Here is a 19,495-nt window from a genome sequence, read left to right as displayed (position 1 = left end):
TTTTCCTATTGCTATTATATCCATGGTGGAATCGAAGCAAGAGGAAGGATGCAATTAAAACAGAACGGTGTGATGAAATTTCCGGAAATTCAAAGATTCAATATCTTATGTTTTATTAGCAATCTTTTGCTTGACTTGTGACGGTGTTTCCGGAAAGAGCCGTTTCAGTATAATAATTTGAGTCAACACCAAATTGCCAACTTGGCTGTGAACGCTTGAGGTGCACAAATTATTAAAATCTTTACCAGTTGCAAACTGCATATTCATTTCCTTTCATTTGCAGAATTAGGAACATTATTTGAAATGATCAATAATCATTCCCCTATTATATCGAACAAGTATAAATTTGTTGTGAATTAAGCAAGAGGAAGGATGAAATTAAAACAGAACGGTGTGATGAAATTTCCAAAAATTCAAAGATTCAATATCTTTATGTTTTATTAGCAATCTTTTGCTTGACCTGTGATATTTCTTTTCCTTGCAAATAAATTCAGTTAAGGAATTCTACAGTGGTATCAGAGCTTTTGAATCCTGCTAGCCTGTAGGGTGTTTTTTTAGTTCAAAATTCATTATAAATCTATGCACAACTGAGTATGCACCAGGGCAATTATAATTTTTGGAATACTAGGGCCCGACAAAACAGATATCAAAACTTTCCTTTAGGACAAAGTAGTTCTTCTATTCAGTTTGAAATTGAGGACAGCCATATTGAAACTGACGAAGAGATTATTTTTGCAACAAACAATATGGGGGAACTTGAAAACAATAGGGATCTCATAGCAACTTTAATTGGAAGTCAACAAGATATGCAGGACAATGTCAACAAAATGACTAATTTAATGACCCAATTTATGGCACAAAATAATAATCAACATCAAAATGTTGGGGTACATAATGGGGGTAGAGATGAGCATTCTGTTAATAATAATCAGCCGGAAAGAACAAGAACAACCAGACCCTTTATGCTAGCCTTCACTGCTAGGAATGTGCAACCAGAAAATGAACCGACAATTAGAGAATTATAGGATGAGATACACCATGATTGGTTATTATCAGGGGATGATTTTAGATCAACAATGACATTTAGAGAATACTTGGATGTCAGAATGAAACATAGGCCAAGAGGACAATGAGAGAATAACAGTGCATTATAGAGGAAAATTGGTAAGATTTCTATTCCTTACTTTGATGGGTCAAGGAAAACCACAGACAGGGCATGGGTGCAAAAACTTGACACCTATATTCAATTAAATCCTATGTTGGAAGATGAAGCAATTAAATATGCAGCATTACATCTTGATGGTGTAACACATGAATGGTGGCACCATGGGCAAATAACTTTGGGTCATAATCAGATTATTACATATGTTGAATTCACTGAGAAACTTACTGACAGATTTGATTCTAAAGATCTTGAACTTCATCTAGAAGATTTAACTCAGCTTAAGCAAACTGGAACTGTTGAGCAATACATTTCTGAATTTGAAAAGTTGGCAGTTTTAGTAATTGAAATTTCAGAGAGACATAAAATTGTTATATTCATAGATGGATTGTCCGATTCACTCAAAGGATGGGTTAAATCCTTAAATCCTCCAACATTACAGACATCTATTAAAAGAGCAAGGGAATTGGAACCTTCTTCAAAAGGGAAAACCTTTAATAAAGGAGCACCATTTAAGCTAGACAAACCACCCTTTAACAAGGAAAATTTCCCTAATAACAGGTTAGATAAAGAAGAAGGGGAAGAACTCAGAAGAAAAAAACCTATGTTTCAGTTGTAGAGAATCATGGCAGCCAGGACATAGATGTCTGGGAAAGGGGAAAATTCATTACATTGAGGTCATGTCAGATAGCGATGATGAAGAGAATGTTGAACCTAACATAGAACCTGCATCAAAGAACATTGAATCAGAGACAACAAAACATGGTGAAGGGGTAATAGCATCTATGACAGGAACACCACATTATAATATTTTCAAAGTTAGAGGAGTTTTGAATGGGCAGCGTGTGGTTGTTATGCTTGATAGTGGTTCTACTCATAATTTTATAGATGCAGCTCTTGTGGAATAGCGTGGTTTGCAAACTGAAAAACATGAGGGTTTTGATGTTAGAGTAGCAGGTGGAACTAATCTATCTAGTACTTATAAAGTTCCTAAATTGAGTATTACTCTTGGTAATTATACTGTTATTGATGATTTTTATGTGACTGGTTTGGCTGACACTAATGTTGTTCTGGGTATTGAATGGATGGAAACATTAGATGAGTACACTCAGAGTTTTAAAAGATTGGAATTTTCTTTTAAAATTGATGATAAGAAAGTAGTACTTCGTGGAATGTCTAACGGTGGTCCCAAGATCGTTAGTGCTAAAAGAATGGAGGCTATATTTAGACATGGAGATGTGGCATGGTCAGCACAATGTTTAATCTCTAACAAGGTATCAGGATTTGAATCTAAATCTTATCAAGATGATTTGTTAAAAGTATTAGATTCACATCATTTGGCTTTCAGTGATATTCCTCCAGGAGTCTCATCTGTTAGAGGATTTGAACATACCATTGAATTAGATGAAGGTGCCAAACTAGTTATCACAACTCCTCACAGACATCCTAAAACATTCAGGGATGAAATAGAAAAGGCAATTAAGGAATTGTTGGATATGGGGCATATCAGGCCTAGTTCTATTCTTTTGCATCATCAGTAGTACTGGTCAAAAAGAAGGATGGAACTCTTTGTATGTCTATTGATTACCGGGCTCTTAACAAGAAGACAATCAAAAATAGGTATCCCATTCCTCGTATTGATGAGTTGGTAGATGAATTACATGGTGCTGTCTATTTTTCTAAAATTGATTTGACGTCAGGATATCATCAGATTAAGTTAAGAGATCATATGAGCAGATTCCTAAAGTCCGCTGATGTAGCTCAATTCGTAAAGCTCGCTCATCTCCTCCATTTTGTGAAGTTCAACATGAAGTTCTTGAGGTCTTGGAGATGAAATGAATTTCAAATGAACTTCTCTTCAATCTTTTTGTTGTTTCATTGATTTAATCCTTACACTTATACATACACTCAAACAAAGCTCTTAAGGAAAATTCGCTCAGCTCTCTCCAATCATGAAGTTCGCTCATGTAGGTGAGTTTATCAAGTTCGCTCATATACCCTTAAACATGAAGTTTGCTCATGTTCTTTCGAACATGAAGTTCACTCTTGAGTGTTTGAACATGAAGTAAATTGCTCTCAAATTTCCTTCATTCCTCAACTTTCAACATGAAGATGTCCGCTCATGTCCTGCAATTCATGAAGTTCGCTTATGTGTATTGATCCTTGAAGTTCACTTATCTAGTAGAGTTCATGAAGTTCAACATGTAATTCGCTCATGTATGCCAAAACATGAAGTTCGCTCATATGGCTTGATCCTTGAAGTTCACTCATCTCCTTCAAGTCACGAAGTTTGCTCATCTCCCTCAACTCATGAAGTTTGCTCATCTCCCTCAACTCGTGAAGTTCGCTCATCTCCCTCAACTCATGAAGTTCTCTCATCTCCTTGAGAACATGAAGTTCGCTCATGTGGTTGAGTTCATGAAGTAAAAACTTCCGCTCCACTTCTTTAAGACATGAAGACGCTTCTCCTAGGTTTGAAGATGAAGTGAATTTCAAACTAAAACAAGCTTTCCTCTAATCACTTCATTGTTTAATCAGCCCAATCCTTAGGTTTCTCAAGTCTTTATCTACAAAAAAACATGTCAAATTTACTTCCTGAGGACTTAAAATGCAAAATTCGCTCCTATCATGGAGCACATGAAGGAAACTTTGCTCTAAAAAATGAGGTGATCTCAAATCAAAACCATTCTCACTACTTTCATTCAAATGCTCTAATTCACATTCAAAGAAGGCTTTAAGGGGGATTTGCTCCAAAGGTGATGGTCATGAATTACGCTTCCAAGGGTATGCATATGAAGTGAAGGTTTGGACTCACTCATTTTACACCTTACACAAGGCCATCCTTTTGACTCCTAACTTTTTTGAGCACCTACACCCCTCTAATGCAAAGGCTAATAGCTAAGGACTCAACACTATGCTGGAAAGCAGGAAAAAAGTGGGCGTCCCTATTTGCAATGGGGGGATGTGTGAATACCTCACAACACTTCGTCAAACGATCAACCACCACTTAAATGCAAAGCTTACCCCGTGCTTTTGGCAACCCTGTAATGAAGTCCATAGAAATACATTTTCACTTCCTATCAGGAGTCGGGAGTGGCTGAAGCAAACCTGCAGGGTATGTGTTGTCATGTTTATTTTGCTCGCAAACATGACACTCTCTAACATATCAAAGAACATCTGATTTTAGCCCCTTCCAAGTGAACCTCTCCCGTATTTGTCGATATGTCTTGAAGTAGCCGGTATGTCCTGCCATAGGTGTATTGTGATCATTCACAAGGGAATATCTATCATCATGTATCAACCCCCCAATGATGCCTGAAGACCAAGAGTCCTTGGCATATTTTGCCACAATCAAATTCTTCCAATCCTCTAAAACCTCTGCCATGGAGCTCAAATGTGGACGGCAAGATAAAGCATCGACAACTACATTCTATGTTCCTTTGACAATGGAAATGTCAAAGACATATGATTGCAACTTGCTCACCCATTTCTGCTGACGATCTTTGAGATCTCGCTGCCCAAGGAAATGTCTCAAGCTGTTATGGTTTGTTTTTACTTTTTACTATGTATTTTTCTGCCCACGAGATACCGCCTGAATTTGGCCAATGCATGCATGACGACCAACATTTCCTTATCATATATACTATAGCTCCTCTCTGGACCTCTCAGCTTCCTGCTCTCAAATGCAATTGGATGTGTGTCCTGCATAGTAAGCATAGCTCCAATTGTCTCACCTGAAGCATCACACTGCAGCTCAAAGGGTTTCGTGAATTTTGGCAATGCAAGTACAAAGCAAGTAGTCATGAGACGTTTGAAAATCTCAAAGCATTCCTGTGCCTCAGGAGTCCATACAAAAGCTCCCTTCTTGGTCAATGTAAGAACCCTGTTGGTTCTAACTGTCCTGAAATACTATTGCTGATTTGTTTTTTGGATTTTTTCAAGGGTTTTGGGCAATTTTGAATAAAAAATAACTAGTGCACTAGGCAAGAATTGCTCATAAAATTGAATAGATACCAAATATAGGGCAATTGAATCTATATTATGAATTAGATAACTGCTGCAAATGAAACTAATACATAAAACATACCCGTAGGTCCTCAACTTATTTTAAATAAAGAATTTTGGAGTTTGCTAGCCAAAACTGGGAAACTAACCAAAATAGGTGTACAAGTCTAGGAAATAATTTCTTAAAGCCAAAAAAGTGATGGAATACCCTGTATGTGCTAGGCGTTGGAAATTGAGCAACCAAAATGCAAGAAGGAAGGCGTTTTAGCCCTCCAGGACAAAACGTCCCTTTCCTGGACCTCGCGTGCCAAGCCTGAATTGTACGGCCAACAACCGGAAATTGTACAACTGCTTATTGAAATGAAGTATGCTGCTAAGAGGGGCGTCTAACCTGATTTGCCCTTTCCTTATTGAAAAATCTGCAATATCTGGATAAAAGAATCTTTTTTGAAGTGCAATAAGACTCTTAAATGAAGCCTTCACAATTACAATAATTTAGCTGATCTTCCACAGCCTCACAATTTCAGATACACGAAGAATTTTCGTTCTCCAATGGCCAAACCTTTGAAACCTTTGTCAAAGAATTCCACAGAGCAAAATAACAAGCAATGTCAAATAATCAATAATGAATTATAGAGGTTGAATTGCTTGCTTTGGCTTTATAAAACCAAAAGGGCGTAATTCTCCAAAAAGTGTGATTTCCTCTAGAAGGGAGTTAAGTACATTCAAAATGTATTTAATATACTTTATGCAACATTTGAATTAATTCCCCACTTGGACATACCCTTTTGATATTCACTTTATATTATTTAAGTGGCCCACTTTTTAATAAAGTTATTAATATAACTTTATAATAACTCCAATTGGCATGCTTCCCAAGAAAGTACAGCCAAAGTCATTTAAATTACTCTCCATAGTTTAATTTGCTTTTGGGCGTCCAAATTCACTTGAGTGATTTAATAAAAATCACTTTATAATATTTAAGTGGCTTTTAATTTTAATAGTCAGTTTATGACTTTATAATATCCATATAAGTTAATTTAATAACTTAACCACTAATATAATATCAAAATAATATCGGTCTTTTGACGTGCCATCTGAAGCTGGACTCAAAACTGAATAACCCCCATGTGTCCAGGTGCCTTGACTAAAGATAACGCTACTGCCAGATTGACTTACTATAAATATTAAGTCCCTCAACTAAGTCCACACACTGATTGCAAAGGCCTTGGAACTAAACCCAAGACCGAACTGAAGAAGTGGAACTGCCACTGAGACTCTCTATCCAAACATGTTACCCTACAAGAGTCAAAATAATAGGCTAATCCCTCAAATTCTGATGCTCACGAAAATGGGGACATGTCAGTCAAATCTGTAAGGGGAGCTGCATGCCTCGAATATGCATTAACAAATCTGCGGTGGAAACCGCATAAGCCCAAAAACCCTCTAAGTTGTGTAAGATTCATAGGTGTAGGCTACTCTACAATTGCTTTGACCTTATAAGGATCCATATGCACTCCATTTGCGTTGATGATGTGGCCTAAGTACAACAAATTCTGTCATACCCAAGTCACACTTGGATTCTTTGGCATACAAAGATTACTTGCTAAGAATCCCAAAAACTGTACCAAGGTGTGCAATGTGTTCCTCCCAAGTCTTATTGTACACTAAGATGTTAGCAAAGAAGACCAACACAAATTTTCTCAACTACAAATGGAATACCCTGTTCATCATGGACTGAAATGTAGAAGGTGCATTGGTTAGCTCAAAGGGCATAACCACAAACTCAAAATGCCCACAATGACAGCGGAGGGCTGTCTTCTCAATATCCTGCTCCCTAACACGAATATGATGATACCCTGACCTCAAGTCAATTTTGGAGAAATACTGGGCACCATTTAGACTTATTGAGAAACTCGGCATACGCACTAAGGATTTTCATGGAATTCGGGTGGAGATACTTGTTTTTGATATTCTTATTCAGCAACCTGTAATCAATGCACATCCGCAAAGTACCATCCTTTTTTTTTGACCAAAACCACAGATGAAGCAAATGGTGACTTACTAGGTTGGATATGTCCCATAGCTAGCAGCTCCTTAATAGTTTTTTCTATCTCATCCTTCAGCCGCTTAGGGTGCCTGTAGAGAGTGACCATCATGGGCTTGGCTCCCTCCTTCAACTCAATGATGTGCTCTATCCCTCTATCTAGAGGTCTACCAGGTGGATCCTCGCTGAAGACCTTATTATGCTTGATCCTCAACTCTTTTATGTCGGGAGGATAAGTAGGTTTTTGCTGGTATACTTGTATTGGTATCAAAACACATCCTGCTGCCCACTCCACCATGTCATGTCCCATAAGACGTTCCATCCTTCTGAAAGAGATAGGCCTGCAACTAGTGTCTCTGAGTGCCTTTAACACATGAGTTTTCCCATCCATCTCGAATCTCATTTCCATGTCACGAAGGTTGAGCGTGAATATTCCTATGTCATGTAACCATGTCATTCCCAAAACCATATCTGTGTTGCCCATGTTCACCACATAAAAATCTGCCTTAAACTCATAGTTATTCAAGCGCATGTGCAGATTTGAAATCATTTTCACACTTGAAAGTGTAACCATCAGCAACCTTCACCCGAATTCCTTGAAAATCCTCAGTGCGTATGCCGAGTTTCTCAATAAGTCTAGCATCAATAAAATTATGTGTTGCACCTGTATCAAGTAGAGTGATGATTTTTTGGCCAACAAGAACTCCATGCATTGTGAAAGAATCTTCTCATTGAATGCTAGTGTAAACCACGTGCCTCCTTAAGCTTCACTTCCTCCTCTATTTCCTCATCATGCCCAGATTTTTCTGATTCGGAATCACCATTTTCTGTATCCTGATCTGATTCTGAATCTTGATAAAGTGCCCACATTGCATGGTTAGATTTCCCCTTTGGTCTCATAGGACAATCATGATTGGCATCACAAGGCCCTTTGCAATAGAAGCACAATTTTTTCTTCCTTAACTCATTGAGTGTCTCACAATCTAATGGAAAAGTTGATTTCCCTTTTGTCTTGTCTTCCTTCTTGGGAAATTTCTTGTTTCCATGATAGGAAGATGACCCTTTAGATGAGAATTTGCTGGTAGGTGCTGCAAACTCCATACTTCGTGCCTTCATCATTGCCTCTTGTAGTGATGGAGGATCAAAGGCTTTCATCCAGCCTTTTAATGGTTCCATTAATCTTTCAATAAACAACACTACCAATCTCCTTTCACTAATATTAGGAACCATGACTGATAATTGTTGAAAATCAGCAACATATGCTTCAAGAGATCCATGTTGCTTTAATTGTGCCAATTCATGGAAGCTTACTTCAGGTCCTGTTCATGTGTGTTTTATGCACATAACATTTCAGAATAAAATCCCAAAGTAATTTTCCCTCTCTTGAACAAAATCACCTCAGATGCTAAGGGTAGGATCAACTAAAATGATTCCAACATTTCTACATGTCAGGTCTTGACAAGTGGGTAACTCAATGGTCGATGTAAATTGCTGTGTTCACTTGGGGACTTACACAAATGTTAGGATTATCTTCTTTGATCATGAAATATGTGGAATAGGTATGCTGACAACTTAGGATTTAGCAATGTAGTTCTGGAATTAATTCTTACTAAAAAAGGGGTAGAAGGAATAGGGTTCAGAAAATCTATTCTAGGCCTAGGAATGTAGGAAATGATGAACAAGTTTAGTGGAATCAAACTAGGCAATGTCTCACAAACAAGTATTGACACAAGCTTAGTGCAATTGTCTAAGGTATACTCAAGGATTTTCAGACTATCACCATCAAACGTTGACACCATCCAAGTTGATGCTTGTCAAAGGACGCGTAATAATTGAAGTTAAGCTTACTCAAATTTCCAGTCGACCACACAAGGCACACTTACCAGCGACAAGAGGCTAGTGGTATGGATTAACGATTCCACACAAATATATTCAACAAATCTTTCACTCAATCTAATAAACATGAAAACAAATTCTAATCTAAAATTCTAATCTAACTTGGAGGAATTGAGAACCATGAATGCAAAGACAACATTTGAAGAGCAAATCACCAACAATTGAACAGTGATTTAGATTCAAATAGCTGCAACATGTACCAACAATTCTTAAAAAACTCTCTTACAAATGAGAGACAAGGAGGTATATATAGAGTGTCTTACAAAAATGGATGGGCAAGAAATGATCTTCACTTGGAGAAATTCGCTCTATGTCCTTTGCAAGGTACATCATTTGGATAAGGACTCGCTCTGGACCCTTAGGAAGGACAAGACTTGTAGGTGGAATTTGCTCTAGGACCTCTCCAAGGACATAGCTTTAAGTTGACCCTTAGTTCAATTTCTTCCTCTGTCTTCTACCTCATTGATTTGAGCCTTCAGTTTTTCAATTTCTCCGCACGAAAGCATCATCAATTCAACCCTTAAGAACACCTATGGAGGAAATTCGCTCTGGGACCTTTGGAAGGTACATGTCTTCATAAAAATTTCGCTCCTGGACCTCTCCAAGGACATATTCTTGAAAATTTGTTGTAAATCTTGAGTAAGGTACAAGACGGGGTCTAAGGCAAGTTTGCTTTAATTTTTCTGCAAGGTACAAGTCGTAAATGAAATTCAAGGAGGACACCATTCAAACAACCAAGGCTTGCCCTTGCAACTAGAAATATGATCAGATAACACAAGAAACCTGGGCATGATCCAAAGCAGTCCTAGATCTACCTTCATGCTCACAACCGACTGTCTTCACTCCACCCTAAGGAGACCAACCTGACTTGATGACCCTCTAGCTACTTGAGAAACTCTATCCCTTCAATGCAAAGATTAATAGGAAAGACTCAAACACAACCTAGGAAGTGAAAAGTGGGGTCCCCATTTGCAATGGGGTGATGTGTGAATTCCTCACAACACATACCTGAAGACTGTACAAATGGCCACTGTGTGTGGTGCAAAGTGTGCAAAGTGCTTCTTAAAGCTGTGCAAGTGGCTCTGTGGTTGTGTGAAGGGCTGTTGATACTTGTGCGATGCTGCACAAAGAAGCACAAGTGCTTGCATGGTTATGTGAATGACTATTGATGCTTGTGTAGTAGCACAAAGCAATATGTATTATGAGCAATGTGCAGATACAATGAAAAGCCTCTTGGAAGTTGGAAAATGCAAAATAATCTAAGTTACGGAGTGCTGCTGAAGTCTTGCTGGGAGTTATGCAGCTGCACACAGATCAGATTTTCTAGATTGGCATGTGTTGATACTTAATAGCTTTGGTAAGATAAATGATTGAATGGGAGATAAATGAAGTCTCCCATTCAATCATCTATCTCATCGATAGATAAATCCAGATCTCAAATGATTATTCCTTTATCTATAATTGCTCTCCTTATTCTGTTACAATCAATTACGTTACTCATCCAAACTGATCGAGTGCAAACTATTAGATTGATAAACCGATAATGATCGGGCCTTATTCTAACCCTCCCGATTCACTATCGGGTTATCACTTTAATAGCCACCGAGTTTATAACCATCGGGCTTAATGCATTTCACCGACTAACTAATGTTATTGGGATAAATTGATAAACCAACTAACTTATGTTATCGGGTTTAAACCGATTAATAGTAACCACCGATTAATATTAACACCGATTGATATTGCCACCGATTGATATTGCCACCGATTATCATTGGATTAATTATATTAATAACCGAAGTGACTTCGGCTCTTTTGTATATGTGATGACATCGATTAAGCAATCGGTTAAGGAGGGACACGACCAAGGGGTATCTTGGTCGGTCATGTCCAAGGGACATGATCGATCAAGGTACCACTTGATCGGTTCCCTCCATGATATATATACCCGATGATATGTTGTGGAGAACACAGAGAAAATATAAATGCTCTCTCTCCACCTGCAATAAACAAAATCAGATTCATTATATTGAGAAATAATATATACTTGAAAGAAAAAATAACCTTGAATATAACTTGCACCTTGAATTGTAAATTGACATACATTTACATGGTATCAGAGCCAAGTTAAAATTGAACCTGAGAGTATTCAATTTTGTGTAAAATTCAAGACAAGCATATATTCAACATCACATTTCTCCAAATGGCTAGCACTATCAGATTCGAAGATAGACTCAGAGGAGGCAATGACTTCTTAGCATGGAAGTTCAGAATTAAGATGATTCTAAGAGAAAATAAAGTTGAATCATTTGTAAAAACTGAAACTACAGAACCTAAGACTGAACCTGACAAAAACAACTTGGATAGAGGGAAACGAAAAGGCCATCAAAATCATAGTTGATAGGGTGAGGAATAATATTATGCCCATCATAAGGAAACATGAAACAACCTACAACATGTTCAAAGCACTTGAAGATGCATTTGAGATATCCAATGCAAGTAGAACCTTGGCTTTAAAGAGAGAAATAAATCATATAGCTTTGATCAAAGGGGAGTTGGTCAATGCTTACTTCATGCGGATATCAGCCCTAAGGGATGAGCTAGCGACCCTTTGATATGAGATCCAAAGCAAAGAATTAACACTCATTGCTCTAGATGGGTTGCCTAGTATATGGGAAACATTCCTCCAAGGCATCAGTGCAAGGGCTAAATTTCCAAAGTTTGAAAGGCTAAAGGCACACTGGCTCCAAGAAGAGTCAAGGTTAAATAAGAAAGGAATCAAACAAAAGAACATAGATGAAGATCTTCAAGTTCTAAATACAAACTCCAATAAGAAAAGCAAGCAGAAACAATTTAGGAAGAGGAAAGGACGTTATGGCAAGAACATCTTCAAGAAGGATCTTTCACATATTCAATGTTACAAGTGTGACAAATTTGGACACTATGTTGCAAAATGTTTGGAAAGAACCAAACAACAAGCCACATTTGCCAAAGCAGGAAAATCTAAAAAGGAAGACGACTCCGAGAAGTATGTACTCTACTCAGCACTTACAAACCAAGCATCAAACAAGGTTAACTCCTGGGTGATCGACAATGGCTCATCCAGACACATTACAGGGTTTAGAGAAGTGCTAGACTCCATGATAGAGGAGAATGATGAGGAAGTGACTATCGGAGATGACTCCACACATCCAGTCAGAGGAGTTGGAACCTGCACCATCAAACTGAAGTCAGGCATATCATTGCAACTTAAAGGAGTACTATATGTCCCAGGCATCAAGAGAAATCTAGTCTCTATATCAGCACTAGAGGATAATGGCTACAGAGTGACTTTCATAGACAACAGAGTGTTGGCCTGGCCAAGGAATTGATCTATCAAGAAAGCTAAAACCATTGGTCAAAGATAAGGCTACTTATATGAGCTATGCACAGAGCCCAACCTAGCCCTAATCCATGAAGCTACAGATGCTAATGAAGTTTGGCATAGAAGACTAGGTCACTTGAATTTTAGAGCTTTATCATCAATGGGAAACCTTGTCACAGGTCTACCTAAGTTAAAGCAATATCATTCAGGGGCATGCAAGGGATGTGCCCTAGGTTAAAAAACTAAGGGTGTTTTTCAATATAGTACTAGGAAAACAAGCAAAGTTTTAGAGTTAGTTCATTCTGATGTATGTGGACCTATGTTCGTACCTTCTTTAGGGGGATTTTTGTATTATGTAATATTTGTTGATGACTACTCTAGGAAAACTTGGATCTACTTTATTAAATGTAAAGAATCAGAAGAGATCCTTAATAGGTTTAAGGAATTTAAATCACTAACAGAAAACTACTCAGGAAATAAAATTAAAACCTTAAGAACTGACAATGGGGGGGAATACACCTCAGATTTGTTTAAAGATTTTTGTTAAAATGCTGGGATTAAGAGGGAGCTTACTATACGTTATAATCCTCAACAAAATGGGGTAGCTGAGAGGAAAAATAGGACAATTGTAGAAGCTGCCAAAGTCATGATTCTTGATCAGAATCTAAATACCAATCTTTGAGCAGAAGCAACCAGCACTACTGTATATATACAAAACAGATGTCCTCACTCCCATGTTGAAGATAAAACCCCTGAGGAAGTCTTTACTAAAACAAAGCCAGATATCAACCACCTTAGGATATTTGGGTGCCCTGTCTATATTCATGTACCTAAGGAGAAAAGATTAAAATTAGAGCCTTCTGGAAAAAGGGGAATACTTGTAGGATATAGTGAAACCTCCAAGGCCTACAAAATCTATATACTTGGTCAGAGGAATATTGAACTAATTAGGTATGTAATCTTTGAAGAAGACTTAGGCTTCAAAAGAGCCCAAAGCTCAATAGAACTTGAAGCCTATATCCCTACCCCTAGCATAGATGAAGACTCTGCTTCTGAGCTTCAGAGGGAGAGTCTTGAGGAAAATGAAGGTGAAACTCAAAACCCACCTAGAGAAAATTTCAAGAAAAGACCACTATGGGCCACCAAAACTGTAGAAGAAGCTCAAAAATATGCTGCTCCTTCAGGAACCTTCAGAGAAAGCAAAAGGCCTAACAAATTCATTAGCTATGTTGCCCTTATAAATGATCTTTCAAAAGTTGAACCTAACAGTGTACCAGATGCACTTAAACATCAAATATGGAAGGATGCCATGTCTGAGGAATGTCAGTCCATAATGAAGAATGATGTTTGGGAAATTGTGTCAAGGCCAAGTAGAAAATTTGTTGTTTCTTCCAAATGACTTTTTAAGATCAAACATGCTGCAGATGGCAGTATTGAAAAACACAAGGCCAGATTTGTAGCTAGAGGGTTCTCTCAAAAGGAAGGAATTGATTATGAAGAAACATTTGCACCTGTAGCCAAATGCACCTCAGTAAGAGCCGTCTTAGGTATTGCAACAACAAAGGGATGGAGAATTCATCAGATGGATGTTAAGACAACATTCCTTAATGGTGAGATCTCAGAAGAAGTATACCTAGAGCAACCTGAAGGGTTTGAGATTCATGATGCAGAGTCTCATGTGTGTAGACTCAAGAAAGCCCTCTATGGGCTTAAACAGGCTCCCAGGGCCTGGTATGAAAGAATTGATACTTATCTCTCAAAAGTAGGCTTCTCTAAGAATGATGTAGACCCTAATCTCTACTATAAGCAAAACAAAGGTGATATGCTAATATTGAGATTATATATTGATGATTTATTAATCACAGGAGAAGATCACCTTATAGATCAATGGAAGAAAGATCTTTCTAAAGAATTTGACATGAAGGACTTGGGACTCCTTCATTACTTCCTAGGCTTGGAAGTATGGGAAAATTCTAATAGCATTATACTAAACCAAGGAAAGTATACCTTGGACATTTTGAAGAGATTTGGAATGATAAACTGCAGACCCATGACCTCTCGAATGGAAACAAATCATCTTAAACTTAAGGAAGCAGCAGCAGGGTCACAACCCACTGATCCTACTCACTACAAGCAAATGATTGGGTCTCTGATGTATCTGGTAAATACAAGACCAAATATCTACTATGTAGTTAATGCTTTGAGTCAGTTTATGTGTGAGCCAAGGGAGATACACCTGATAGCAGTAAAACACATTATGAGATATCTATAAGGTACTCTAAATTTTGGTCTCAAATATGAGAGAGTTGATCTAGATCTACACGGATTCACAGATTCAGATTGGGCTGGAAGTGTGACTGATAGGAAAAGCACCTCAGGATGCTGTTTTAGTTTAGGTTCAGCCATGATATCTTGGATCAGCAGAAAACAGTCTTCAGTAGCACAGAGTTCCACTGAGGCCAAATACATTGCAGCTTCCATGGCTGCTCGAGAAGCAGTATGGCTCAGGAAGTTGCTTGTAGGATTATTCAGTGAACCAATGAAACCTACTGTTATCCATTGTGACAACCAGAGCTGCATAAAATTTTCAGTAAATTCAGTGTTCCATGACAGATCCAAGCATATTTAGATTCCATACCATTATGTGCGAGATATGGTAGACAAGAATGTGATTCAGTTGGAATATATTTGTACAGGAGATCAGTTAGCAGATATTCTTACCAAACCACTTTCCAGAGTAAAAGTTGAACACTTCAGAAAAGGCTTGGGTATGATAGAAAGGTAATTTGCTTTGTAATCTGTACTTACATATCAATAAGATGTTTAATGTGTAAACTTCTTTGTCGTGTTAGGACTTTTATGGGTTCAACCCCCTGTGTTCATTTCTAAGAGGTGACGATCTCTTAGATAACGAACACTTGTATATAGACATTATATGATGACGATTTTATAATGATCAAACTAGTTATCATGTGTGATTTCTGACATGTCATGGATGTGCCATGATTATGATTGTGGTAAAACATTTGGAAAGATGTTAGTGCACATACCACAATGTGGGTCTGTTGAGAATTTAAATTATTCTCTAATGTTAATCCTTAGTATTGCTTGTTTTACAATACTGATATCACGTGCTTAGGTGATATCATATCATCACAAGGTGATGAATTTCTTGTATCACGTTTTTAGGTGATACTCCATGTCACATGTTTAGGTGATATGGTTACTTGTATCATATGTTCTGATGATATTTCATGTCATGTATTCAAATGATATGAATCCTTGGAGAATGAGATTATAAGCTATATAAGGAATACTGGTCATCAAGAGAAATTTGATGCTAGACACTTTGTCTGTTATTCATCTTCCCAAGCTAAGAGGGAGTGTTGATACTTAATAGCTTTGGTAAGATAAATGATTGAATGGGAGATAAATGAAGTCTCCCATTCAATCATCTATCTCATCGATAGAGAAATCTAGATCTCAAATGATTATTCCTTTATCTATAATTGCTCTCCTTATTCTGTTACAGTCAATTACGTTACTCATGCAAACTATTAGACTGATAAACCGATAATGATCGGGCCTTATTCTAACCCTCCCGATTCATTATCGGGTTATCACTTTAATAGCCACCGAGTTCATAACCATCAGGTTTAATGCATTTCACCGACTAACTAATGTTATTGGGATAAATTGATAAACCAACTAACTTATGTTATCGGGTTTAAACCGATTAATAGTAACCACGGATTAATATTAACACCGATTGATATTGCCACCGATTATCATCGGATTAATTATATTAATAACCGAAGTGACTTCGGTTCTTTTGTATATGTGATGACACCGATTGCAGCAATCGGTTAAGGAGGGACACGACCAAGGGGTATCTTGGTCGGTCATGTCCAAGGGACATGATCGATCAAGGTACCACTTGATCGGTTCCCTCCATGATATATATACCTGATGATATGTTGTGGAGAACACATAGAAAATATAAATGCTCTCTCTCCACCTGCAATAAACAAAATCAGATTCATTATATTGAGAAACAATATATACTTGAAAGAAAAAAACAACCTTGAATATAACTTGCACCTTGAATTGTAAATTGACATACATTTACAGCATGACATCAAGGACTAGATAGTCAGTTTTGCTGCTGCCATAATGGTCAACGCTTGGTGGTCCTGCAGCATTTCACATGGACAGGCTGGGTTGAAGTTTTAACATTAATGAATCTCATAGTGGATGGAGGGTTAGGATTAAATATATTACAAAGCGCACTTGAAACATTCAGACTTTGGATGACACATTTGACTTAAAAGTGCAAATTGAAGGCTGGATTTATGTGGTGGGCTTTATTATAATATCCATATTGAGATTTTTAATTGACATAGATTGCATCTCGCCGCTCAGATTCTCAGTCTTCTGGGGCCACCCTGAGTCTCAATGGCATTTATGAAGATTATTTGAGTACTAGTTGGGTTCCACTCCATTGTCTGTATGGACTTTTGGCCATACTGGGGCTTGGGTCAGATTCGTGAATCTGAGTTGAGTCTTTCGTTTATGTTTGAAATTAAATATATTGTCAGGATGTGCCACCTATAGTTTGATGAACATATTATTGAACTGATAACCAGTGCACTTTTGAACTGATCCATTCCCATTCTGAATAACTTGTTTGATTTTAGTTAGTACATAAAGCTTTTACCTAGATAGGGGCTCTAACCCACATGCATATTCTGACTATATGATTTTCAAGGTATTGATGAATCACAGGAATTAAATGTTTGTCTTTTTCCCTGATTTACAAGTATCTAGTTTTTGTGCACTTGTCAAAAATGTAGAATAATAATCCTTTTCTTCTGCCATTGGAAAGCAGGTTGATGTGATAAATAGTTCTGTTGTTCCACCTTCACTTGGACATGCTTATAGTTTTTTTTATTGAACTTTTTTAATTCTTTGTTCTGTTGTTTTTCTAGTTTTTTTTACAGAGAATCTGACTAGACCACACAGTTATACTTAGTAATTTCTTCTGTGATATTTCATGAAGCGTTGCAGAAGAAGCCTCCTGTGAAATGATTTAACCATGCCCAGCTTGAATGGATTCAAATGGGGATATACTTCTATTGTTGGTCTCATGTCTATCTATCCACCTTTTCAAATCAAGAAGATTCCATCCTATTACTCGACATGTAGTGTCATATTTACTTGACAGTACAAGTGTTTCAGAATGATGACTGCCTATGACAATTTTGAAATGATAATAAACTTAAAACCTAAGTCAACCTCATTTGCCAATTTTTGATGTTTGAAATTTATCATTATGTAATATGAATCACAAAATACTTCTAGAAGGCATAAACATAATCAGCTTCTTTTTTTTTCATGTCTAATGACTAAATGTTAAGTATTACCTTAATATTGCAGTGTTTTTAGCGTCATTCCACTTCATATGGAAAAAACACTTCTTTAGCTTTAGAAGACCTTCACAAATCATTTCTTTGAGCAAACAAATTCTACCAAGTTCTTTCCACATCTTCCAGTTTGTGCTATCTTAACTGGGAATTTTCAAATTTACAAGATATTCAAGCTTCCTTAAATTCATATCTTTTTTATGCTTTTGGTATTTCTACATTGTTGATATTAAATCAATCTTAAAACAGTTGTATGAACGCTGCTTGTCTTTGGATAATGGCTATCCCCTTGACTGCTTTTGCACCCTTACATAACGCATTTTCTAGAAAATATTCTATAGGGTTTATGCCTGTAAGATTAACCAGGAAACAAACTTGACTACTTCACAATTACAAAACAAAAGTACAAATATTGTAAATGATGAGCACAATTAATTGAATACTGTGCTCATTAGGAGGGATTCTTACAAGAATTTACTACTGTACATAGCTAATGAGACGTTAGAGGGAGAGAATGTATGTTGATTGTTAAACGACATTGACATTTGTACTTGAACCCATGAGTGATGTTTAATTATACACTAAATTTCAAACTCCTGTTAATGATTGTCTCGTAACCTTAATGCATCATTAGCATATAGAAAAATATCAAGGCCCAAATTGTGTGCTCACCAATTTAGGTTAGTGTTTTTGCTCTATTCATAAGAATTTTTTAATTGAAGTACATGTAGAAAATGACATAATGATCCAAAAGTTATAGAATTGGTGGATGATTGTAAGCATGAAAATGAGAGAAAAATCATTTTTAAAAGTTGATAAAATATATTAAGGAACTGCAAAATACAAAACACAGAAAATTAATACAAGCACGTTGATTGACACAGGATGACAGCAGGTTTATTGCGTGTAATTTATTTCCCTATCTATCTCCTCAATTGAAGAGAAAGAAAGATCATGGTAAGTTGTTGCTACACCTTATTCTGTTTACATGTCGGCTATGAGGATGGATTTTGGAGGAATTGTAATATTAATTATTGTTAACTGAACTTTTTGCTGGATAACAAGAAAATGCTAAAATGCACTACTGTTAAGAGGGAAAGGTTAATTGTACCATACATAAATGTCTGCCGTTCCTTCAATAGATTACTTTTAGGAGAGTTTTTAAAATATCATTGTTATTTGTTTGAGTTAGGAATCCTAGATAGTTTTGAGCTAAGGGCTATGCGATGCTATTGGACCTGTAGCTATCATGTAGAAAAAATATGGCTAATGTTTAGTCTTTTCTGGATACTTTTTCTGTTGGACTATTGGCATTAAAAAGTAGAAAATGTTATGACTCAAAATATTAGAAATGGTGGAAAACATAACTAGATTGTCTAGTTGAACTTTTGAAAATGAGAGAATATTAATTGTTCTTATATGAATGAATTTACTATCGATAAGAATCATTTTAATTCAAGGATTGTTATTTTTGAATTAATTAGATCTAGATTGTTAACTAAAGCAAAACATTTTAATGTCGAGAAGGAATGAAAATGTGCACAAACAAGATGTGTTGGTTGAAAATTTTGTACACTTGGGGAAATATACAAAATTGT

General features: G+C 36.9%; 1 protein-coding gene across 5 annotated transcripts in view; it reads left to right on the top strand.

Moving 5' to 3' along the window:
- LOC131039133 (Holliday junction resolvase MOC1, chloroplastic) overlaps positions 1 to 19,495 on the top strand; it is a 155,318-nt gene that overhangs the window by 95,107 nt on the left and 40,716 nt on the right. For 3 of the 5 annotated variants that reach the window (XM_057971791.2, XM_057971794.2, XM_057971790.2), the window contains one exon: positions 18,782 to 18,854. The exons of 1 other annotated variant lie outside the window; for it this stretch is intronic. In XM_057971791.2, coding sequence (XP_057827774.1) covers positions 18,782 to 18,854 — 73 coding nt within the window. Of the gene's footprint in view, positions 1 to 17,533; positions 17,707 to 18,781; positions 18,855 to 19,495 lie in introns of those variants that run through there. One more of the 5 variants, XM_057971793.2, reaches the window with a different exon arrangement.

Source organism: Cryptomeria japonica, chromosome 10, assembly GCF_030272615.1.
Source record: "Cryptomeria japonica chromosome 10, Sugi_1.0, whole genome shotgun sequence".
NCBI lineage: Eukaryota > Viridiplantae > Streptophyta > Pinopsida > Cupressales > Cupressaceae > Cryptomeria > Cryptomeria japonica.
This window is presented reverse-complemented; position numbering and strand designations above follow the sequence as displayed.